The following is a 24808-nucleotide window of genomic DNA, read 5'->3' as shown; positions in this document are numbered from 1 at the left end:
ACTTAAAAGGGAAATTACACATTAAAGTCTGTATGCAGGTGTTGAGGAGGACAACAACATATGTGGAAAAAGTTGTGGACAGACTTTCATATCGTGGGAGCTGTGTGAAGTTTAATAAGTTGCCTCCAGTGATGTCACTTGAGTCAGTGTTGGTTGGGACTGACACTGAGGGCGCATTCACACCAGGATAGTCCGGGGGACTCGGTTCAATTGGGCGGGGAATGCCGAAAAATTTCACACCTTCATTTGGTTCGGTTCACTTTCACACTGCACTTTTTAAAGCGGACCAAACCGCCTGGACAACGGCACGCAGTTACAACAGATGCTCGTTTGGAGGCGGTATTGCCTGAAACGACCACTGACCAGGAAGAAATAAAGCTCTTCGCGCTGTTCGTTTGTGTTTTCTACCCAAAATGCACTGCGCTCTACGTCACTTCCTCTCTTTGGTTCGCTGGATAGTCTGTTTGCATTTCCCACTGTAAGCGAACCGCACCAGGGTTCACTTGCAAGTGAACCGACACCCCCAGTTTTCAAGAGGACCAAGGTTCGCTCGTTTGGTCCACACCAGAGTTCGAATGAGTGCTCACACCACTCCAAACGAACCGAACTATCCGTGGAAGTGGACCAGGGTTCGTTTAAAGCAGACCAAATAGCGCCAGTGTGAATGCGTCGTAAGTTTCCTTAACATCGAAAGTCAGAAGCTGTTGAAGCTTGGAATGACATCACACCCGAGGTGACCGCGTTCCAGTATATTAGTACAGCTTCCCACTACTGTTGGTGCGCAGAACAGCCATCTTGGTTACTGACGCCAGAGTTGGTGAGGTTCCTCCCACTGTCTGTCTGTCTGTCTGTCTATCTACCTATCTATCTTCCCACTCGCATAACACAGCCAAATGTCCAACTGATCATGTGGAGTTGCATTGTGGGTAAGGTTGGTAGGCTGCTAGGTTGTGACAAGATGTTTTGTGTTGTTGTGTAAGTTCTGACTTTAACTTTAAAATTTAATTTAATTTCAAAGTTAATTTATAATCCTTAAATTTTTCTTTTATGAAATCAAACCCTGTTTTAGATACTAGCCTATTTACGGTCAGTATTTTTGTATTATCTAATGTGCTCACATTCAATAATTACCGCTCTATATTTTCATTGTTGCTTCATGTGTTAGAGTAACTGCAAAATACTTGAGTCATACCCTGACGCCAAGTATGTTTCCTTAAAGCTGTCGGTTCAAACCCACATTTGATGGGACGTTACACAGTTTCTTTGATCAGCAGTGGGTGCAAACAAGAATAATCCCATGGTATCGACTTTCCACACATATTAACTTGTCATTGTGTCACTACAATCAGCACTTTGTTCCCTGCTCTAGTTTTCCCATCATTGTTGCCAAAATCAGTGGCATTGTATAGAGACTATTGGAAAGTTTACTGGAGATAATGAATTCACACAAATAAAATGAGCGACAATCATATGATTCTGCAGAATCACGTCACTGGGAAAATGTAATTAAGTTTTTAGTTAGGAACCTTTTTTACTCCTGAATTAACTCTCTTCAGCATTATTGTGTCATTATAGACTTAAATTTTTACAAACCAAGAGGAGAAAAGGAAACTTTAAGTTACTCACTTATTGAAAATATGGGATAAATATTCACTTCTTCAATTTCCTATCCACCAGATTTACAGGAGTCATGTGGTTACTGATTGTACATTAACAGGTATCGAACTTCTAACAGCACTTTCTTTCTTTCTTTCAGGAAAACACTGCCCCCTTGTGGTCCAAATTAAAAAACTTTCCAATGTGTGCATGGTGCATCTCTACCTTTCCCATTGATTCATACACACACAATGTAAAATAGCAGCAAATATTCCTACATGTGACCATTTCAAAGGTTTGTGTGCAATAGATTATACATATAAACCTCTAACGTTTAGAAATCTGTGCCAGCTAAACAGACTTCCAGTATTATGCAATCCACCTGCATGGTGACAGCTCTGGGAAAACAGGTTCTCACTATAGGCCAGTAGCCTTTGGATGTGCCCCAATCATAACACACGGCTGAGTTCAGTGACTCTGACAGTTGGTTAATCCACTCGTCTTGGGCTTGAACTCTTCAAGGTTGTGAACAAACACAGGCGGTGAAAAGCTTAAACTTGAGCCGCTGATACTGAACTACCAAAATACACCCACTCGTTCATCACTGATTTTAAATCAATTTATTAAAAAAAAAAAAAATCCAGACAAACCTTTAAATATTGACGCAACATGCAAAGGGACAACGCGAACAACATTTCAGTCGTCAAGCTTGTCGTCATGACAACAAAACTTGATCCTATGCACTGGAAACATGTTAGTCAACAAAACCAGTTCTGGTATGGAGAGAAGAGATGAGTTGGGAGTTGGTTGGTGCCTGACGTTGGCTCTGATATGATGCACATGGATCGTGATGTGGATTCAGTGAGTCTCAGCTGAATTTGGCCTTAGAGAAATCCATCTCTGGGTGCTGAGCCATGAACCTGCAGAGACAGAAGGTGTCGGAGTGAGAAACAAGATGCAGTCAGTCTTTTATTCATTCACATTTCCAACTGCTTTTAGATATACATTTTCTAAATGACACATCACATGCTATAGCGTTTCTCTCTCCCCGTGTCTCCATTTGTTTATTCATTTTTACGTCTCAGACACAACTCCATACTCTCTTCTCTGTAGCCCGGAATAGTTGATATTTTCCCACTGGGCACAGACAGGGAACATTTTCTTTCCTTTGCACGTCCATCTGGCCAAGGAGTGAGTTTTTTAAATGCGTGAACATACCCCTCTGAGATCACACCATAAGGCAACACATTTGATTGGTAAGACCCGATTTGAACTTTGTTTCAATAAAAAACCTCTGAGAGCAGCTATCTTGACTACAGTCACCTCCACTGTATTGTTTCAGCCTTATAAAACTATACAGGATCGTTAGAGGCAGCTTTAATGAGCTTAAAGAGGAAGTGGACGTCATCGCAGCGGCAGACATGTCTCCTCTTGTCTGAGCTGAGAGCAGTGGAGGAGGAAGAGGGGTCATTCACTGCCAACAATGATAAGAGAGCGTCCTTCACATGGGTCTCACAGCTCCGACTCTGGCCCACATCCACCTCTTATCTCAGTTAACTAGTGCTTTGTGTAATATTTGACATGATACGGCACATAATGGATGGACCACTGACCCAGTGGAGAGAGGCGGCTACTGTTTGAACCATCATGATGCAGTGTTGCCCATACAATGATTATTTGGAGGTGGCTCCCCCCAATATCAACATTTACTGCCACATACTGATGTTCTATATATGTATATTTTTTTTAACTATTTGAAATCTGATGGCAGATAAAACAAATGAATTGAAAAGTGTGCTACTTTGGCTCTGATGCAGCCGCCTGTCTCTGTCTGCAGTCACCACTCTGATGGGTTCATCAGGGGTCACAGCCTAGCAGTGCCTCTGATGGCAAAGATGAATGCAAATTGGAGCAGCTGCGTTCAGTGGGCGGAGCCGTGTCTCAGATGCAAGGCAGCAGATATTACTGAAATTGTGCTAAACATCTCAAGTACTTCTGCTGGTAATGTTCCACCATAGCAACAGTAGTTACTGGATGTAACTTCATTTGTAGGAGTATGAGAGCTGCAAGGAGAGGAAGAGCAAGTGAGACTGCATCTGGACGCCGTGAGAGATGTGACCAGATTACGTCACAGACCAAACAATGGTCTAACAAGTTAGCTACGGTGAGCTAGCGGCAAACTGGGACCATGGTGGACAACTTTACAGCTCAGTACATTTCGTCAGTCCAAAAATGTGCAATTCTGAATGTAGATTTTGTTACCAGCTTCTTCTTCTGTTATGCATTTCACGCATTCAACTTCCAGGTCGAAGCCCAGGACGGACACTGTGGAGCATGCACAGAGCGCCTCAGCCAGTTTGGGTCCAATTGACTGTATACATGCAGGAGTATTGCAGAGTTTTGCACAGCGGCGACCGGATCTTTGCTCTCAAACCACAAAAAAATGTGATGGCACAACAGTCTCCTTCAGTACATTATTCTATGCTTCCTTTTTATTTTCACATTGGCTAGTTTAATTTGTCTTCTGATTAAATCAGAACCGTTGAAACAAGTTGTAGGACGCCTCTGAAAGTAATTGGTTGCTGGCAGACACTCTGTGCTGCAATAAAATGGTTAATCAGCAGTGCCGTGCACTGTAGAGCCGATGCGCTGCTGGTTCTGCCGGCCTGAATAGAATATAATGTCTATAGCCTTACTGTTGTGTACAGCCTTTATAGACTGAGCTGAGTAGTGATGCGCGGGTCGACCCGTAACCCGCGGGACCCGCAAATGGACCTGCGGGTCGGGCAGCAGTGATCGTCTGTTAAATCGGTCTGTAAATGATATTTTGACATTATTGGCTATTACTGTCATGGCATCCGAAGGTACTGATGCGTTGAGCAGGTGACAGTCCGCGGTCGTTTTCAAAACACACTTGTGTCACGCACTCCAAAAGAAACTTGTTGAAACTTTAAACAATAATTTATTGTACAAAACGGGGGAAACAAACGTTGACAAAAACGGTTCCATAATTCATATTAAATTCAAAAGATAACGAAAAAACAGCTACAAGTTAGAGGGAATAGTGATAAAGTGGTAAAACTTGGCATTGATCCACAGCCTCAGACGGATGCGCTCAAGCGTGCCGTGCGCACAAGCTCAGTTGGTAGGCTATACTATATTTTCACATTTTTAACAATGCAATTTAAAAGTTTTGATTTTTATTGATAACCTACATTTACCAACAACAGAAAGACTACATTTAGCACCAAAAATGTAAGAAAAAAAAGTAAATTAAAAAAACGAATATCGAATACCAAATTTTCATAACGAATACCTATCTATAGAAACGAATATTCGAATATCCGAATATTTGGGTACAGCCCTAAAAACTTCACCCCTCTGTCAGACAACTCTCACCTTTCAACCATGGAAACAAATTCAAAGAGTACTCCACCAATTTAACTCTGCAGACCTACAACGTTTTTTGGACAATCGACAGTTAAAAAAAAAAGAAAAGAAACGATCACAATTGATGCAGCAGATTCAGAGAAATCATATTTTGCCTCTTATGCATTCTTCTTTCTTGGCAAAACCTGGCACCTACAATACCCACAATGCAACTCAACCACTGACAGTTCAGTCAGAAATTCAGGTGCATTACGGCAGCAGCAGAATATTGAAGCCTCAAGCAGAGATGAGTGGTGGGTAAGAGGTTTGGTAAACTTTCTAACACCACACCTCCAGATATCTTTTGATTCTCAAACCATGCAACTTGCAGACACTACAACAAACAGAAATGGTGAGGGTGGAACATCCATTACAAATTTTAAGCAAAGCAAAAAAATAGCTACAAGTAATTTACACAGTTTGTAGTTAAGACGCTAAAACCTGCAAAGTAATACTTTTAAAGTGCTGTGGTGCACTTAAAAAGTATTACTCTGGGGTTTCTATCAGGTATCGTACTTGAGTTACCAAGTACCACCATAACAACGAGGATTTGAAAAGAGCTGGTTTCGGCACTGCTTGTGCTGTGAGACAGCAACACAAATGGTGTAGAGTGAAAGACTCCAACTCATTTCTGCTCAGATCAATGTGTCTCCTTGAACTGGGTCACGTCTGTGGATGGCAGAGGCTGGTACAAACACCACACTATCTTTTATTACCTGCAGTTACAGCAGGCGAGCCTGGCCTTGAGCAGAAATACGCAACACAGAGAGCAAAACTAGAAAGGGAGCCTTCAAATTCACTTCTTATAAAATCTTTATACATCATAAAGCTTCTGTTAAACTGACCCTGAGTACAGTGTCTGCTTTGGAGACAGTAAAAACACTAAAGGTGTCAGCTGACAGAATAAAAAAGGTCTTCATGATAACAACTGAGCTAACGTCAACAGGTGGATTATTTGGCAGTGATGCAACACTGGAAACTTACTTTTTAAGAATGTCCTGTTTCTTCTGCTCTTCAGATGTCGGCAGGCCCATTGATTTCTGCCTTTGGTCATACATCATCTTCTCTACCATACCACGCGTCTCCCCGTCCAGGTCTGACAGCTGCTCAGCAGGAAGAACACACAGTTAGGATGGGGCAGGAAGTTGGTGCTGCAGATCTATGACAGGTAGAACAAATCTAAAGCCTTAAGCTTGACATCCTTTACCTTTGAATTCTCTGGACAGACTTTCTTGGTGTTAATTTCTGGGTCTGTGGTGACGATCCTGCTCCACCACTCCATTTTATTAATCTAAAAAATCAAAGAATACATTACAGCTCAACAACTCAGCAGTTCTTTCATTTGCTTTCCCACTGATGAAGACACAGGAGGTCTGTTCTTACCTTTTCCAGGTGGACTGTAACAACTTTGCCATCGTCGATGAGCCAGGAGCTTTCTTCTACCTTCACCTCGTTGTAAAGCTGGCCATCAATAACAGGAGGGTGTCCCTTCAGGCCCACCTTGATGGAGCGCCGCTGGAGGTCCACCACGACATCTCTACTCTTAATGCGGAACTTTACATCGAAAGGCACTACCAGCTGTAGGAAGATGTTTTAATGTATACTTAAATCCAGTTTTATTCACGGCTATCAAAACTACAATGACACAAAGTTCATGTCATGTGTAAAAATGTTTGATAGACACAAAGCTGCAAGTCTAGCAAAGACTGACTGAGGTGAATGCCTGTAAAAGTTTAGGGGATGGGCATGAGGGGGAATTTTGACAGCAACATAAGCTTTTAGTCCCGGACTTTCTGCACGATAAGTAAAGTCCAAAGCACAAGTCAACTGATGTCACACCCTTAGCACACACTGAACATGACACACAGACAGGAGACGTAATTGAGATACAGCAGCCAGGATGTGGAGTGGATGAGAGGAAAGGCTGCTTTTCTCAATTGTGGATGCGTGTCAGCACTCTCCCCTCGAATTGACGTTATTTGGGTCCCACCGCCTGCCTCGATCTGAGCCTGATTGTGACCTTGCTTCAAAGTATGTGGTGTCCACACAGACAGCACTGCTGCTGCTGGCTCCTATCTTTCTACACTGAGTTTGCCTCATTTAAAAGCCTTGTGTTAACAAGTGAAAGGATTCTGTCCACAGAAACACTAGAGGGCTTTAATTTGAAACAGAAACAGGAGTGTTAAGTTAAAAATAAACATTTATTTTACAATATCATGATGTTGAGACTGTAATGAAAGGTTTAAAGTTGCTGGAATGATGCCAATGTGACAGGCGAGACTCTGAATCTCTAGATGAGCCGACACTGACCTAATGCAGGCTGTGTGAAATAAAAAGCAGGAGGTCCTGCGACACCGGACTGTGGTCCTGGCGTTAGAGGCTGGGGAGAAACTATACAGAAGTGTTAGGTCTTTGGCACTCACATCAACTTCAGACAGGGATTGTGTCCACTTGTAGTTTGGCAGATCGGCTCCGTTTCCTGCATTGGGCTTCAGTTTATCTTTGTCCTTCTCATCCTCCTCTCCTTCTGAGTCAGACTGGGGATATAGAAATTAAGATGAGTGTCAGACACAGATTAGACTCTAGACTCAATATTTCACTCCAGAACTATCCAACTGTTCACTCACCCCCTTCTCTTTTTCTACTTTGTCAGACGCCTTTTCTGCATTTGCTGCTGCTTTCTCCTTTCTCTCCTCTTCTTTCTTTTTCTAAAACAGATAACACAAATAAATCAAGTCATATTCATAACAGAATGATTCAACATGTGACTGAGTATCAAGGCTCCCAGATTCCACCTTGTCAAGTTCTGACTGAAGTTTCTCTGCTTCTTCATCAGTCAGCTCCTGAATTCTGGGACCGTCGTCCATCTTCTTCTTCCTCTCTTCTTCTGCTGCTAGCTTGGCAGCTCGTTCGGCTTTTTCTTTCTTTTCCCGCTCCTGTTTCTTCAGCTTCTCGTTCTGTGACTTCAGCGCTAGCTGGCTGTGGTGGGCGAGAGCATCTTTGACTAGCTGAAAGAAAAAAGAGATTGACAGAAATGAGTCATAAATGGAAGTATACTTCTTTCAGAACATAGTATGGTACGCAAACCCCAAATGTCCCAGAAGCTGCAGCGACATTGCTCACCTTCTCTGCAGCACCGGGTTCACCACCAGTGAAGAAATCAGTTTTGCGGCGGAGGAAACTGAAAAATGTGTTTACTAACTGTTGAGAGAAAAAGAGGCTGTCACAAATTCCATCCAACAAATCAATTTGGACTTGGGCATTATTGGCATGACTGGACTATATCACAGTCCCTCTATGTTTATCAGATTCATGGCTAGCTTGCAGAACATTAAATCCTCAATTTCTTCTGCCCATCCTCTGTAACTTCCTGTTATTAGCATAACTGTCTCATCTGATTAAATGTAATATGGCAAACTACTGCATTGGATAATCCACATCCTTCCACATTCTCATCTGTCTAAACCCTCTAATAATCCAAACTGTCTACTTTTATTAAAAAAAGGTGGAAGAACAATTCCTAATTCTCTTCAAGGAAAATAAACCCTATAAAATGAGGTTAGCAGGTACAAAAATGACATTTATTTAATATGTTGTACCCATGTAAACCAAATTCAACCGTGTAACCTACTGAATGGAGACGCAAGGTTATGGTCTGTATAGTGAAAGAGCCTATTGAACATTATATAATTACCTGTACAATAATTTATAACACCTCCTTTATCTTACTGCGAATGCTTGTAAGCGAGGTGCGCCTACTAGCACACATGCTAGCTACATTAGCTTAATCATTAGCACGGTAGCTCAGACACGTTAGCGACACACTAACATACCTCTTGTATTCCTCCTTCGTGTTGCTGCGCCATCACAAGTAACATGCCGTCATACTTTTCCTCGTCGTCGCCCATTTTGATGGATTAATAAACGGCTGAGTAAAATGTTTGCTGTGCGAATGACAAGCAAAAAGTTCAGTTAGCGACAGTGTGAGGCCCGTAGTCACGCTGCTCACTTCCTGGAAACAAACCCCGCCTACACTACAGTTGCCCAATCGGACGAAGAGATTTTAAATGACAGCTACAATATCCAATTAGCTGAGAGCTTTCGCTCGGGCACCAACTGAGGCGCCCAGGAAGAATTTTCTAGAGAGGAAACGAAACAAGTTTGATTTTACTGCAAATATCATCTTAAATTACTATATAATAATTTTAAAACTTAACAAAAACGTGTGCAATTCCCACAATACAATAAAAAAAATTATATTACATAGGTACTTGGTGCTATGATTATTGTAACAAATATATTAATGTTTTTTTCCTTATTAATCTAATTTTATTTCTCGCCAAATTTCACAATCACAAACGTAAATTTAGGAAATTAATTTATTTTAATTAATTAATTTTTGTATTTATGAAGAGATGGACCAATTCTTGTTGACAGTTTCTCCCTCACAAAATAAAAACGCCGTCAAAACAATAAATGCATGCAATATCTTCAAAATTCTCAAATGAACCTTCTGTAACATCCACTCACGTCTTTATTTTAATTTCAATTTAATTTTATTGTTGTCCTTTTTCTGTACTGGCACTGTTTTTTGTTTTCTGAGTCTATTGTTCTGTTCAGATACATTTCAGCTCATACTGTATCTTAAAAGCTCAAAATAAGTTAATTTATAATTCAGAGTTGTATTTTTTTTTGGTTTAAGTCAATCAGTGTGCAGCCAAAGAGACCAAACTATTCTATTTTAAACCTGAAATGATTAGCTCATTTATCAATTAGTCCACTGGCAGAAAATTAACTTGCAACAATTTTGATAATGGGTTAAAAAATGAATGTGTTTTTTCAATCAAAAAAGTGAAACATATATGAGGAGTTTTTTGGTCAGATAAAACAAGACAACTGAAAACGTCATCTTGGGTTTTCAGAGCTCGTGATCAGCATTTTTCACTCCCTTATTTGACACACATCCATCATAATCCACATTAAATCTAAAGAAGTATCTGAAGACGTTATGAGTCACAGTATTATTAACAGTATGCTGTAAATTACAATTAGCTTTAGTGCTACTATAGATCAGTGATAAGGAAGTGATAACCACAGGTGCTACTGAATTAAATGACAGAGAAAATCAAGGCATTTTAAAAAGAAGCAGCACAGTTGTAAACATAAAGACCTATAAAAAAAAATCATTGTATCCTTTCATGATGCAGCTCCAAGGTGTAACTGGAGCACAGGTCAGGTGGCAGACTGTGCATTGACCCTGTCAGTCCTTGATAGACTGGTACTGGCTGAGTTAATGACTGAGGTAAACATGATAAATGTCATTCACCCCACCTGCTTTGTATTTCCCTTCCCTGTGCAGCTGCTGAGTTTAACTAGCCTTATCGCCTCCACGTGGAGGGAACCAAGATCCGTCTGCATGGGAAGTCCAGGGTCACTTTTTTTTCTTCTTAAATGCAGAGTCTTAAAAAGGCGGGTCAGTGCTAAGTTTGGTGCAAGCAGGTGACACCCTGGATGAATACAGCAGGGCCTGAGCTTGTGGAGTGAACTGGAGAGACACGTTTGTGCTTTCTGCAGCTCACAGGTCTGTTTTTCTTTACAAAACCATTTTGTGGATACTTTTTTTCTTCGTGATGTTTCCTCTGGAAGAAACATGCTCCGGTCACCGAGATCAGCATCCTCACACTATCCTTTATAACATCTTGAGCGGGAGAGAGAGTGCCTATCTCAACAACAAACTGAACCCTAGCACGGCAGCATACAGCTGCCCCTGTGAGCACAGGAGGACAGTTTGCCTGAAGGACCCAAAGGCCACCTGCCAAGTGGCCTCCAGCGTGCTGGTCAAAACCATCTGCTTTGTGAGGAGTTTACCGTCCTTCAGTCAGCTTCCATCAGGAGATCAGTCATCACTGTTAAGACACTGCTGGGTTCCTTTATTTGTTCTGGGGCTTGCCCAAGACAAGATAGTGTTTGAAGTGACTGATGTGCCAAATTCAAGTATCCTTAGACAGATTCTGCTCGGACCAGGACTCACCGCAAAGGAGGCTGACCAACCAACTTTTGCTGGAGTCCACAAGTTGAGAGCGTGCCTGCATCAGCTTTGGAATCTGGACCTCAGTCCAAAGGAATATGCGTACCTTAAGGGCGCTTTGTTGTTTAACCCAGGTAAATATCATTTTTATTCACTGTATTTCATTGGCTTATGGTTTTGTTGGATATGTGATATGAGCTTATAAAGAAACTTCTCTTTATCTGCTTCAGCTGTGCAGGGATTGAGCGCCTCGTTGTTCGTCGACAGCCTCCAACAGGAAGCTCAGAGAGCTCTTCAAGAAGTCATCTACCTCTTGCACCCAGAGGACACTGCTCGCTTCAGCCTCGTCCTTCGAGCAGCCTCCACCGTTCAGACTGTCGGCCACAGCCTGGTCACAGAGCTCTTCTTCAAACCAGTCATTGGCAACACAAACATGTTACATTTATTAACAGAGATGTTGTTCGTGCACTGAACATGCAAAGAGAAAGCATTACATGAGTGAGTGTTGTAAGTTTTATACACATTAAAACATTACATAAACCTTTAGATTATCCTCATCAGCTTGGTGAAGTTCTGGTTTTGAGAACAGCAAGTGCATGACTTCTGTGAAAGCATCAACATCAGCACTTGTGGATAAATGATTTTATCACTCCCAAGTGTCCTGATGAGGACTAATGCCTAAAATAAAATAGGTTTTTCAGCATAAAAAATTACTTTTCTTTCATTAACAGGTTTTTAGTCAGTTGAAAACTTATTTTAAGAAGTCAAAACCAAAACATTTTTGACATTTTTAAGTAGAATGGAATTGAATTACTTTAAGTTAAGAGTTTGACCACCAAAAATTGCCATAAATTTTGCATAAATATTAAGTTGATTCAACTTAATTACGTTTTTCAAGGTCAAAACAAATCACGTTGGTTGAACTAAACCAACTGTCAGATTCTTAAAGACACGTAAGATTTACTCTGTAATGCCAGACTTGGAACTAATAAAAAATGCATAAATAAATTGAACTAGTGGATTATTTTTAGAGTGTAGATTACAGATTAGTTACCCTGATAAAAATGTAATGTAGGTTATCTTACAGGTAAATTACGTCATCAAACGAATTTGATTTTCCTTCTAACAAAATTTAACTGGCCAATAAAGCTGAAAAATGTCCAGATATTAAAACATTTTATTTAACATATAAACTTTTTACTGAAAAGAATATATTTGAACGTAAACCCTGTGTAATCACATCAACATTTTGATGAGTAACTGTAATTTAATTATATATTTTTCTCAGTATATAAAAACGTATATATTTGTATACACAAAATATGTGTCAACAACAGCAACGGTGCTGGACTAAATATAGAATGATAAATGTAACAGGCTGCTTATTAACGTAGATGGATAGATGGAGCTTGAATCTCGTTTGACAGATACCTTTAGAGTTTTAATTTAAATTATAAAATATATACTTTACTGTTTTTTTTTTTTAAAAATTTAAAAAATGGGACAGAACATATTAATGAACATTATCAATGTAAATATGTAAGAGATTGTAGCCAAGCGGCTAATTTCCATCCCTTGTCCCATTGGCAGGTAGGTGTTCAGGGAGAGAAAGAGAAGAGAGAAAGGGAAGAACATCAAAGCAAGTAGAAGTATAACAGAGGAGAATAAGGCATGGCATAACAACAAGACATGATAATGACAGAGCTGACAGTGTAGCTGAGCTGGGGACAACATTATATAGTTAGTGAAATTCTATTGCACCAATGCCGGTACAGTTATAAAGTGCATGTGCTGAAAATTCATATTAGGAAGTCCATAAAAAATCCATAAAGTGGGTGTTTGGTGTTAAAGGGTTTTTGCACAGGGATTATTTCTGACATCATAGTGACGGCCTGTGGAAAGAAACTGGGGTCTGCAGTGATGCCTGTTTCCTGACTCTGGAGGTGGAGGTGTTAAAAAAAGATGCATACTCTGACTCCCTCGTGTGGCCAAACGTTGCAAACAACAAACAGACACTTTCTTTTTGTTTCACTTCATTTATTTATTGCTTTTACAATGAGACATCAACTTAAAGATGCGTTACAGTCAAGATAAGAACCTGCCAACATATTGCAGAGTACCACGCCGTGGTGAGAGGCCCAAGCATTACGCTTTGGAATTTAGGAAACCTTCTGAGAAAATCTAATGTGCAAATGAAAACAATAGCTTCAGCATTCAATTAAACCAGTTTAGTGTAATAAGTAGTATAATAGGAAAGGTACAGTTTTAATGACACTGATACGTTGATCACTTTATAGTCTAGATGCACTTTCTGCCTTTTGGTTAAAACCACAGCAGCCAGTTTCACATCAGAACCACCTGATGCTGCAGCAAGATTCCTTACACACTACTGCATCATTTACCTACTTAGAATTAAAATAAGGCACAACAGGACAGATCCTGGCTGACAAGATTGTACTCTGGACAGTTAAACCATACTAAACCAGCTGATCAAATTCCCATCAGCACCCAGGAGCAAACACAGCCTGCATGTTGCGGTTAGAAAACAGACATTTACTTCATTCATAAGCTTTGGATAATGACACGAATAAATTAATAGTTATAGTGCATGATACAACCCGAAGACTAGCTTCACACCAGCTCTCATAACGTCTCGCAATCTGAGACGTGAGTAGCAGACAGAACGGCCACAAACAGCAACTATCAAACACCAAAGCTTTCTGCTTCATATCAGCTTCATGTTATTACACAAACAATTATCTGCTTCAAAGAAAAAGTGAGATTACACTCCACACTGTATGAACATCACAAACGTGACAACAGAAAAAAAACAACAACAAAATTTTGACACAAGAAAAATCTTAACTCAAGGTCCACTTATGTTTACTGTAGCCTCCTGCTCGTCTTTCTCAAGGGACAAAAACAGATATTATTTACTTATTTTCTTTCCATAAGAACAACTTTCATATCTGTGTGTTAAATATGAAGCTACTGCCACCAGCTGATTAGCTTAGCTTAGCTTATCTTAGCATAAAGACTGGAAACAGCTAGCATGACCCTGTCTACAGGTAACAACATACTCCCATCAAGACCTTCAAAGCTCATGTATTAACATATTATATAGAATTTATAATAAGCAAGGGTGGGACCAAGTCATTGTTTTGTAAGTCTCAAGTCATATTACTCAAGTCCCAAGTCAGGACAGAAAAGTCCAGAATCAAGTCTGTGCGGAGTTTGCATGTTCTCCCCATGTCAGCGTGGGTTTTCTCCAGGTACTCCGGCTTCCTCCTACTGTCCGAAGACATGCAGGTTAATTGGTGACTCTATAGCCCTTTTAAACAGGAATTATGCAAATTTGCAGGAAAGCCCAATCAGTCTTCTTTCAGCATTGGCAGTATAAAAACAAAATCGGGGAGTGCAGCAAAATGCCGCCTACCTACTTTTGTTTATACAGAATGCGCCTTTTTCGGGGCAATGGGGGGCATGAGCAAGTAACAAAACGTGTCGCTCAGCTTGTGACGTAAACAGTGACGTGGGAGGGAAGCCGTGGCTGGTCAGTCCTTTGGCGATTCTCTTGTAAGTCGGCCCGTTCTTCACCGTCCCCGTCATCTGACGGTTAATGGCCTCTTCGTTTGCGAGGACAAGGAGGGCGCGCAATTCCTTGTCTCCCCAGTTGCTCATCTTTACAGTGTCTGTCAGGTTTGTGTTTCCCTCTTGCTACTAGCTGCTCGCTAATTCCTGCTATCAGCTGTTTCCTGTTTATCCACCGCCAGTGGCTCACACGTGTGGCGTCATCAACAGCTCCTCCCATAAGTCATCAGCAGCCCCTCCCGTTGTGGAAGGCTGCTTCGGTCTTTTTAAATTAACAGGGTTTCGCCAATATGTCTACCCTATGAGGTGGAAAATTGGGCACCTCGGATCAACTCTTCAATCCAGCTCTGTGTGTCTAAACGCTCGCAGCTTGCCGGCAAAACGGCCCAACATTCGCGGAAAATCTGGAAGTGTAAAAGGGGCGTTTGTGTCAGCCCTGTGATAGTCTGGTGACCTGTCCAGGTTGTACCCCGCCTCTCGCCCAGTGTCAGCTGGGATAGGCTCCAGCCCCCCACGACCCCTAACTGGATAAACTGTTACAGAAAATGAATTAATTATTTGTTTAAACAAGTTGCATCTCAACTCTCTGGATGATGTCATATTGGTTTAAACAACTGATGACTTTGAGTCTTTTTAAGTCAGAAGGCTCAAGACCAAGTCAAGTCACGAGTCGAGTCTAAAGTAATGAAATTTGTGACTCAAGTCTTGCTCGAGTCCAAGTTATGTGACTTGAGTCCACACCTCTGCTGATAGAAACCAAACTGTAAAACTGACAAACTGTGGCCGAAAGACAGTCCAGTGAATAACTCTCTGAAAAACCCACAGCTTGTAGTTTTTACCCTTTGGTTTCTGAGTCGAATAAACAAACAAAACATAACGTGTTGAGCTTCGCTTAGCAACAGGAACAGGCTAGCTGTTTCCTCGTGTTTCCAGTCTTTATGCTGAGCTGCAGTGTTTAACTCTCCGCAAATAAGCGAATATTCCAAAATGTCAAAATGTTCTTTGGACAGACTTCATTCTTATTTCTAGTATACTACCAGGCACACGTACAAACTCAGGATTTTCTTCTAGCCAAATATAGTTACTTCATCCTTTCACACTGATGCCACTATGCCTCTTACATAAATGAGACATTTCTGATCATTCATCAAGAATCACTGACTGTCAATATGATACATAGCGTTCTATACAGTTTTAAATCACACAAATCAGTTTAAAATCAAATCTATTATAATGACATTATGAAATGTGCCAAAAAAACCTAACATAACTGAATCCACACATCCTTTGCATAAAAACAGCAGAATCACCTGACCAGCCAAAATAAATCAGGTTTCATGAACACAACTCAGTTCTCCTTCAAGGACGAGGGGACGGTTAATCGAGATACAATAAGAGCCATAAAGAGCTGCTGTTGATATCTGCCTGCAGGGTAAGCTCTCCATCAAGCCATCCTTCCAATATACACACAATATTCATCAAGCATAAATATCTACACACAGAGCCCTGAGTTCACTGAAGTCCTTCAGACAATGTGAATTTTCACATTTTCTTTTTCCACGGCAAAGCCATGGTCTCTACAAAGAGCTTGGCTCAGCCAGAGACTCCTGTGCAAGTAGTGTCGCCTTTCAACGTCCCATATGTGACCTTGTGGACACAGCATGACAAATAATTCAAGCATAGATCACCAGCGTGGAGCAGGATTCATGTTCTCACAGAGGTGCGAATCAGTGGGACACCTGAAGAATTAGTCTCTGTGTGAGAGGGCGAGTAGGCTGTCTGAGAACTGGAAGTGTGACCTTTAAAAAAGACAAGGAAAAACAAGGTCATTCCTCAGCGTTGATCTGGAGAGGGAACTAAGCATTAATTCTGCTCACCCTATTTACAGTGCCAGAGAACCAGAAATCATTAAGCACTCATGTCTAGGATATTCTAATTTCAAGAGGTAAAAATATGTTGGAAAGATTATGAAAATCAGGAGATCATTTTCAGACTTGGGCCAAACATGTACGCTGCTAGCACTCCCCTCTTGCAACTTCACCCCCATACAGTTGTCATGAACGGGTAAATTAGCTACAGAGACCAAAACTGTTTTTTGTACCAGGCTGTACACATGTTAATTTCTGCTAAAAAGTTGGGCATTTTAACACGGGGGTGTGTGGTGACTGACTGGCTGTTTGAGGCGGCCTCAAGTGGCCATTTGCGGAACTGCAGTTTTTGGTAAATATTCATGTAAGTTAATGTTAGCTAGCTAATGATGGAGGAGGTAAAACAAAACATTTCATCACCTAATGTTACCCGAAGTTTGGTGTACCTGCGCGGGACATTCTGGCCTCTCCAGCTAGCAGCAGCAGCAGTAGACGCAGCAAATGGGACTTAAGCAATACTGGGAGAAACAGCCATCCAGGTTGGATGCTTTAACCTTCCTCCACGATAACTCCAAATAGACCATGATGGTTTAGTTAACAGCGTTTACAGTTCAAGAAGAGTCTGTGGAGATGAAGACTTGACACACGGCAATAGGGCTGCAACGACTAATCAATGACTAATTGACTATTAAAATAATCTATGACTATTTTAGTAGTCGATCGGTTTGAGTCATTTTTCATAGAAAAGTACTACACTTTTTTACATTCAAATATTGGCAGCTTTACACACTCTCCCATGACAGCGAACTAAAACCCTTTGGCGTGAGTACGAAACAAGACATTAGATGACATAATTTTTGGGTTTGGGAGAGACAGACCGACATTTTTCAACATTTTAACACATTATTCGATGAAATGATTAGTCGACTAATCAAAGAAATAATCGACAGATTAATCAACAATGAAAATAATTGTTAGTTGCAGCCCTACACGGCAATAGTAAGACTCAATATCTAAGGTAATATTAGGTATATACCTACCTATATTAGGTAATATAGGTATTTAAGGCATACAGGCAAGCTGAACACTGTAATAACAATAATGTGACAGGGACAAACTCAGTGCTTCAGTTACAACACATGAACTGCATCGGGCTTGGGTATGGTTCGAACATAAGAAGTAGAACGTGTGTCAGACTTGGTCCAGGCCCGGTTACTACTCTCTCGGGCTCGGGTTCTGACACAAATATGCAGACCAAGCCACCATCTAGTGCACGCATGACTAAGGGATAAAAAAGTGGCAAAAAAACAACTGATTCCTGAGGAAACAAAAACCATACAAGGTTACTCTGATGCTTGACGGGCAATCAAAAACCAGGTATGCAAATGTTTGACAGGGAAGAAGAACAGGGGATGTCCAGCAAAGATTTCAGTCATACCTGAAATATGAGAAAGCCAATCCTTCTCTCATGTTCCCTGTAGTCACTATAGTGAGAGAGATTTCTGTATTCTGTGTCTAAAACCTCTGACAGCTTGGGCCAGTTTAATTTGATGTATGTGCAGAGAGTAAGACTTTTATTTATTTTCTGGCTTGACAGAAAAAGTTTGAGGACCATTGATTCAGACCTTTGTTTGGGGTCATGGAGTTTTAAAGGAATTTTATGTGATATACGGAATAAATTAAATATGAAAATAAAAAAAACAAATCTAGACATCAGGGTGCATTTGAGAGACTCAATACTTTATTATTGGTTTTAAAATTCAGGCTACAGCCCTGCACCTGCATATAGAGACATGCTATCTAACACGTTTATTATACTGCGACATCGGACAAATATTTTTGATATATCTTTGTCTCACCAGAAATAAATGGATATTAAAAACTGAAACAGAATTTATCAGGAAGTCAAACTCTGGTACACAATGCTCGGTCAGTACTATGTGGGCAGCCACTGTTGGCACACACATGCATGTCAGACTTCCCCTGCTGTAACAGCAAAGGTTACGGAAAACAAAACTTTGTTCAAGGTCACTGACAAAACTACTGGAAATAAAATAAGTGTATGACACACTATTCAACCTACCATTGCACATGCCATTTTCATTAAAAACAAGAGTATGAAGTACATGAGTGTACCAGTAATAAAGACAGATTTCTTACCTCCATTGGTCCTCCACATCTCTCTGGCACACTTGTCAGAGGAGGTCAGTTCTGATATTTGGATGTTTGGATTTGATTTGTAGTCATCTTTAGGAAACAAAAGAGAGTGATGGTTACTTGTTGACTGAACAGCAATTCTGGGATCAAAGGCAATGCTGAAATATTTGGAGTTAAGATGAGAAAAACAACTTACTGTTGTTGCTAAATGAAAAGGTATCGCTCTCCCTCATCGTCTCATTCCCGCTGTCCGACAGCGTCCTGTCCATCCTGGAGACGTGCGGCCTCTTCTTTGTACTCTTCCGAGTGCTGATGCGGATGATGCCTCGCACCAGCCGACACTCTGCCTCCTGCTCGTCCATTTTGTGCTCCTCTGCCAGTGAGTTGATGAGCTGGTTGATGGCCTTGCTCTTCTTCAGAAACACAGAGTCTGAGGTGCACCTGACCAACTCTTCAATCTGATATTCAGAGTAGAGCTCCAGCAGCTTCTTAGTGATCAGAGAGTCCACGTCCTCCTCGCCATCCTCCCAGTCATCAAACCCCATAGACTCATGCAGGGATGGATGGCTGGGCTGTGTTCGAGACATAGATGGGGGCACATATGGTGTAGATTTGGGTTCAGCAACTAAACACTCTCTTGGACTGTCAACTATGACTCCAGCAATGCGGACATCCCCGAGCCAGTCTGTGCCGTCCTCTTCTTTGTTGTCTCCTGGGGTCACAGATTGGAGGCTCACCTTCTCTGGTTCGTCTGGGGAGCTCTCGTTTGGCGCCAGGCATGGGGCAAGGATGGAACGCTGGCAGACCCTATACAGGCCACAGGTGAGCACGCTGCACACAAAGGTCCTACAGCTGCTTGGAGGAGCGCAGGGATTGCAGGTTTGTGTCGTAGAGGGGGGGTCAGCTGAGCCAGGAATGAAGCCAATGGTCTCAGACTCCTTTCCATTAGCATCTTTCAGGTTAGCTTTGTGGACTGGTTTTGGCTCTGGGGTCGGGAGCCTGTCTTCCACTGGGTCCACACAGCGCTCCTCATATGACGACCTCTGGCTGCTGCTCCGGCTGGGTGCATGCCTGTTGCTGCCATGCCCTGAGCTGCGTCTCAGACTGCCAGTGCCGCCGGCGGACATGACTTCCTGCCTCCAAGGTCTGAACAAGCATGAAGGAAAATACAGTTAAATGAGGTATAACTGAATGGTAAGATGGTGTTGCAATGGCATCATTAAAAACCAGTTATCAAATCTAAAATAACTTAAAGCCACCTGAGGGCATTTTTCTCCAAAACAAATGTGAAACTACTATCCCCAGGTGGCAGGTAAAGTAGCCCGACTGGTTCTCTGGAGACACACAATTAACTATTCACTGTATGATGTCATGGGGGATTTCTAAAACTGAACCTGTATGTTTCATATTCCCAAACTCAAACTGATCCTCCCGTTTGATGACCTGAAGACAGTCATGAATACCTGGATTTCCTCTTGTGTGGATTACTGTAATGCTCTGTATAAAGGCAAAGGCGGAAGGGCGATCGTGCCTTAGCAGCAGCCGCCCCAAAGCTTTGGAACAGTTGACCCTTTCCAATAAAGTGCTCCCACTCTGTGGACACGTTTAAATCTAAACTGACGACCAACATGTTTTCTCAGGCTTTTGATTGTCCTTAAGGTTTCTGTTTTATCCTTTCACTCATTTGTTTGTGCATGTTCTGGAGGTTTGTTATGTTGTTTCTCTTATGTTTTGCATATATATTCAGTTATGTTTTTACCAGGTATAAATCCAAAGCATAAAAAGCTTTAAAGGGGAAGTTCCGTTTTTTACAACCTGGACCTTATTTCTGGCATTAAATACGGTTGTTTACTCACCCAGATAAGTTTGGTGTCATTTGGAGTCCTTCGGAAGATATTTAGATCCGCGAGAGCCGCGTACATCCATATAGTGGGAATGATCGGGGCACCGACAATGAGGCTCTAAAGAACACATTATCTGCCACGAAACTCGTTCATTTCACCAATATGTTTTTATGAATCGCTAGAGTTGGCTGTCATCATCATCCGGGTCATTTATACTGACCTACTAACCTCGACCGACCTGGATGTGGTCATCCAGGTCGGCCGCGCGCGCCGCCGCACACCCGCAGCACGGCTCTGTTTACAGCTGGAATTTTTTAGTTTTTTGAAACATGGCTGAATATTTGTCAGATTTTGAGGTTGTGGACGACGACTTTGAATATGATGGACGTCCTTACAGCTGGCCAGAGAACAACAAACCGCTGCACGTCCGAGAATAGATGCTAACTGGTGGTGTTCTTATGGACAATGTTCCACTATGCCAACAGAGGAGGAATGCCTTTGTTACTCCGAGTGGGATTTGAAGCCAGGAGATACACGTCTGGATGTCTCCAGAAATGACTGTCTCACAACTACAGAGGATTTCACTTCTATGATCAGCCGGGCTGTTGTAGAGACTTTTTTTCGTGTCCTGAAAGTAAACTGGAAGACCCAGCCAAAGCCTGCAGGACCGAACGGGCAACTTTCGATTGAGTAAGTAGCCTACACACATGCATAAATTGTTTATTTTCCTTGAATTTGTTTGCTTGATAAGTAAATAACTATGAGAATTTACATTTCTTTAGTTTCTTCTCATCGCTTGTGTAGAACGGCCCGCACACTGCACAAAAAGCAGAGGCACTTCTTATGCAAAACGTGAATTTATTATTACATAGTGCTCAGTGACAAAAAGTGAGAAACAGAAAGGTGAACGTTTCGGTGGTAAAGAGGATTGTCTTTACGAATTGCCTCTGATTTTTTTTTTTTTTGCAGAGGTTAGTAGGTCAGTATAAATGACCCGGATGATGATGACAAGCAACTCTAGCGATTCATAAAAACATATTGGTGAAATGAACGAGTTTTGCAGCAGATAATGTGTTATTTAGAGCCTCATTGTCGGTGCCCCGATCATTCCCACTATATGGATGTACGCGGCTCTCGCAGATCTAAATATCTTCCGAAGGACTCCAAATGACACCAAACTAATCTGGGTGAGTATTTAATGCCAGAAATAAGGTCCAGGTTGTAAAAAAAATGGAACTTCCCCTTTAAGTGGCCATATTCTCAAATAGTTCCTGGTGTGACAGGACGGCGTGTGATGAGGAATGAGTAATTCTTACAGTAATCATATCATGCTGTTATTATTACATATATTTCCTCTCCACTGCTGTTACCATATTATGTTAGTTGACTTGTTTTACTGTACGGCACTTTGGTGAACTCTGGTTGTTTTTAATTTGAATTGATTCATTGCAACTATTAAATGAGGACCAAAATATTACACTGAAATGTTAAATATATATATATATATATATATATATATATATATATATGTATATATATTACAAAAACAGCAAACTGCTGCATGCAAACTCCTGTGTTTACACTGTGAATCTGAATCAAAGCACACACCAAATTCAATTTAAAAATCTTGGCATTTAATGTCACCCTTGATTGCTTGACTATATTACAGCAGCCCTGCATATTTTGTCTTTCTTTTTTGATACAGGCTGATCATACACCTGTTTGAAGGTCGCACGCATGCCGTATTGGAGACAAATCTCACATGACTCTTAAGTTAACTTCAGTTATGTTTTTACCAGGTACAAATATTAATCCAGAGCATAAAAATCTTAAAATGGCCATATTCTCAAATACAGTCTGGCGTATGTGTTGGGACGGATGTTTACAGTAATCATGTAGTTATTAGCCACAGCTAATGAACAAACAACTGAAATGAAAGCAATATTTTACAGTTTTTTCCCACATGTATTTCATCTACAATTAATTAGACTTAACTTTAATGTCAGGCTGCCGTTTGACACACATGAAGCCACAAGCTCTGTCGTGTATAAAAAATATTTTCACTTTCATGGCGACTTGTCATCGCGGCTCTTTCCTCCATTAGAGGACTTAGTAAACATTACTCACAGTGTACACGGTGCGTCCGCCAACCTACTTCCGAATTAATGTTGTCTTCGTCCCCTTACATCAAACATGACAGTTTTTAATCCATTTTCAACGTCCCATATATTATCTCCGCTCGAAAATGTCAGTTTCAGTAAAGTTTTCGACTAAATCCGTACCTGAGCGTCAAGGTGGAGAAAAAGCTCCAGGTAGCTACAACGAGAGGCTGGACTTCCGGTTAATGCTTACAAAATAAAAAGCGAGTTAAATGTTACTCCGATTTTACCGTGTAATTGTGTATTTTACGTATTTACAACGGTGAAATTAAACCGCAAAGGCATGTAAATCATGTAGCAATCAACCAAGGGGGTCACCATCATATAAAACATTTACACGGCGAGATAAATCTCCTGCACCTAAAACCAACGGTTAACATTTACAGACCTTTATTTTGGCATTATTTCCTGTGCAATGCCGAGTTCTGTCTGCATGAAGAAGAGCAAACACTGCAATGATTTCTAAGGCAAAGTACTGTTTAAAAACTACATAACCATGATACTAACTTATGTATTTAATGTCCAGAGTGTAGGATTATTTAGTTCAGTTTAGTTTTTGTACATAGAGCCTACAATAAACAATATTTTTTTGTATAGCGCTTGTCTAAACAAGGTTATAAAGTGCTGCACAAAGAGCATGAAATTAAGACGACACTAATATTACAATATCTTTAAAAAAAAAAATTAAGCGCTGAGAAAAGAAGTGTGTACGAGGCAAAAATAGAACAAAAGGAAATAAAACACAAAAGTTGCAAATCAAAAGTACAAATCAGGCATTAAAAGGGAAATCTTTCCTATAAAAATATTTAAGGCAATGATTTAAAAATGGGTAATGTGCTAGCTAGCCTAATCTACTCAGGCAGAGAATTCCAGAGTCTCGGGCCTTGATGGCAAAAGCCTGGTCACCTTTAGTGACTAGTGAGGGTAGGCTTGAGGATCTCAGGTCACAACTTGGAGCATTGGACGTCAGAAACTCAGCTACATAACTGGGGCTAAACCATGTTGAGCTTTAAGATATTAAAATAATCTTGGAATCAATTCTGAAGTTAAGTGGCAGCCAGTGGAGCAAGGATAGAATTGGGGTGATATGTGACCTTCGATTTGTCCCAGTTAAAATTGGAGCTGCAGCATTCTGTACTAGTTGAAGCCGAGCTACTGAAGATTTACTGATAATAGTAGTCGAGGCGCGAGAATACAAAAGCATTAATAAGCTTTTCTAGGTCAGTGTGTATAGAAAAGACAGAAAAAAAATATTAAAAAGTTTAAACATATTACAAGAGAGGTTAGAAGCCAAAAAAGGCTTATGGAGATACCTCCCCTATTAAATAACAATAATTCCATCCATCCATCCTCTCTCCAGCAACACTTTCCAGCTCCCCCTGGGGGACCCCAAAGTGTTCCCAGGCCAGATGAAATATGTAATCCTTCCAGCGTGTTCCACATCTGCCCCGGGGCCTCCTACCAGTGGGACGTGCCTGAAACACCTCCAGCAGGAAGCACCCAGGAGGCATCCTGTTCAGATGCCCGAACCACCTCAACTGACCCCTTTTGACGCGAAGGAACAGCGGCTCTACTCCGAGCTCCCTCCGGATGAGCTTTGCCTTCCAGCTCAGCTCCCTCTTCACCACGACTGCAGAAGCTGCACCAAACCATCGATCCATCTCACGCTCCATTCTTCCCTCATTCGTGAACAAGACCCTGAGATACTTGAACTCCCTTGCTTGAGGCAGTAACTCTCTCCCAACCCAGAGGGGGCAATCCACAAGTTTCCTACAGAGAACCACGACCTCAGATTTGGAGGTGCTGACTCTCATCCCAACTGCTTCACACTTGGCTGCAAACCGCCCCAAGGCATGCTGGAGGTCATAACAATAATTATAAATTTAATTTTGTATTTACATGCTGAAATGTGTTACAAATGAATCACTGATATGCATTTTCACTAAAACCACTACATGTAAACGCTATGAGGCTCCTGTTTGTTAAATGAATAAATTGTTAAATTGCCAATATGTCTTGTTTCTTCAGACTTCAATCGTCCAATCCATCAAACAACACCAAACAAGAGTCACCAGCAACAAAAAAAAAGCTGTTTGGCATCAGGAGAGCAGATTTCGCAAATTTTTCATGGGTGCA

At 41.2% G+C, this 24808-nt stretch overlaps 3 protein-coding genes across 4 annotated transcripts; 1 reads left to right on the top strand and 2 right to left on the bottom strand.

Annotated features, from left to right (window-relative positions):
* Nucleotides 1–2199: 2199 nt before the first annotated feature.
* Nucleotides 2200–9068, bottom strand: nudc (nudC nuclear distribution protein). Its single transcript, XM_050034656.1, has 9 exons — nt 8859–9068; nt 8149–8226; nt 7821–8033; nt 7653–7733; nt 7449–7562; nt 6409–6603; nt 6233–6316; nt 6010–6128; nt 2200–2516 (listed from the first exon to the last, which is right to left on the bottom strand). The coding sequence occupies exons 1-9, from the start codon at nt 8931–8933 to the stop codon at nt 2465–2467; spliced, it is 1011 nt and encodes a 336-aa protein (XP_049890613.1). The 5' UTR covers nt 8934–9068; the 3' UTR covers nt 2200–2464.
* A 1030-nt stretch (nt 9069–10098) lies between these two features.
* LOC126383906 (nuclear receptor subfamily 0 group B member 2-like) lies at nt 10099–11599 on the top strand. The gene is made up of 2 exons (XM_050034657.1): nt 10099–11187; nt 11284–11599. The coding sequence occupies exons 1-2, from the start codon at nt 10656–10658 to the stop codon at nt 11523–11525; spliced, it is 774 nt and encodes a 257-aa protein (XP_049890614.1). The 5' UTR covers nt 10099–10655; the 3' UTR covers nt 11526–11599.
* A 3506-nt stretch (nt 11600–15105) lies between these two features.
* kdf1b (keratinocyte differentiation factor 1b) lies at nt 15106–22830 on the bottom strand. 2 transcript variants are annotated; one of them, XM_050034649.1, is made up of 4 exons: nt 22796–22830; nt 18866–19815; nt 18673–18759; nt 15106–16443 (listed from the first exon to the last, which is right to left on the bottom strand). In XM_050034649.1, the coding sequence occupies exons 2-4, from the start codon at nt 19794–19796 to the stop codon at nt 16349–16351; spliced, it is 1113 nt and encodes a 370-aa protein (XP_049890606.1). In that variant the 5' UTR covers nt 19797–19815; nt 22796–22830; the 3' UTR covers nt 15106–16348. The 2 variants fall into 2 exon arrangements, with proteins under 2 accessions (XP_049890606.1, XP_049890605.1); XM_050034648.1 differs by having other exon boundaries at nt 22641–22808.
* Between the last annotated feature and the right edge of the window lie 1978 nt (nt 22831–24808).

Source organism: Epinephelus moara, chromosome 22 (assembly GCF_006386435.1).
Source record: "Epinephelus moara isolate mb chromosome 22, YSFRI_EMoa_1.0, whole genome shotgun sequence".
NCBI classification, from domain to species: domain Eukaryota; kingdom Metazoa; phylum Chordata; class Actinopteri; order Perciformes; family Serranidae; genus Epinephelus; species Epinephelus moara.
This window is presented reverse-complemented; position numbering and strand designations above follow the sequence as displayed.

Excerpts from the sequence above, each read along its gene's own strand:
- nudc (XM_050034656.1), bottom strand. The coding sequence starts at position 8,933 with ATGGGCGACGACGAGGAAAAGTATGACGGCATGTTACTTGTGATGGCG. Across the intron at positions 8,227-8,858 it reads ACGAAGGAGGAATACAAGAG|TTAGTAAACACATTTTTCAG; the intron begins GTATGTTAGTGT and ends TTCTCTCAACAG. Across the intron at positions 7,734-7,820 it reads TTCAGTCAGAACTTGACAAG|AAAAAGAAAGAAGAGGAGAG; the intron begins GTGGAATCTGGG and ends TATCTGTTTTAG.
- LOC126383906 (XM_050034657.1), top strand. The coding sequence starts at position 10,656 with ATGTTTCCTCTGGAAGAAACATGCTCCGGTCACCGAGATCAGCATCCT. Across the intron at positions 11,188-11,283 it reads CGCTTTGTTGTTTAACCCAG|CTGTGCAGGGATTGAGCGCC; the intron begins GTAAATATCATT and ends TATCTGCTTCAG.
- kdf1b (XM_050034649.1), bottom strand. The coding sequence starts at position 19,796 with ATGTCCGCCGGCGGCACTGGCAGTCTGAGACGCAGCTCAGGGCATGGC. Across the intron at positions 18,760-18,865 it reads CTTTTCATTTAGCAACAACA|ATGACTACAAATCAAATCCA; the intron begins GTAAGTTGTTTT and ends TGTTTCCTAAAG. Across the intron at positions 16,444-18,672 it reads GATGTGGAGGACCAATGGAG|GTCACACTTCCAGTTCTCAG; the intron begins GTAAGAAATCTG and ends TCTTTTTTAAAG.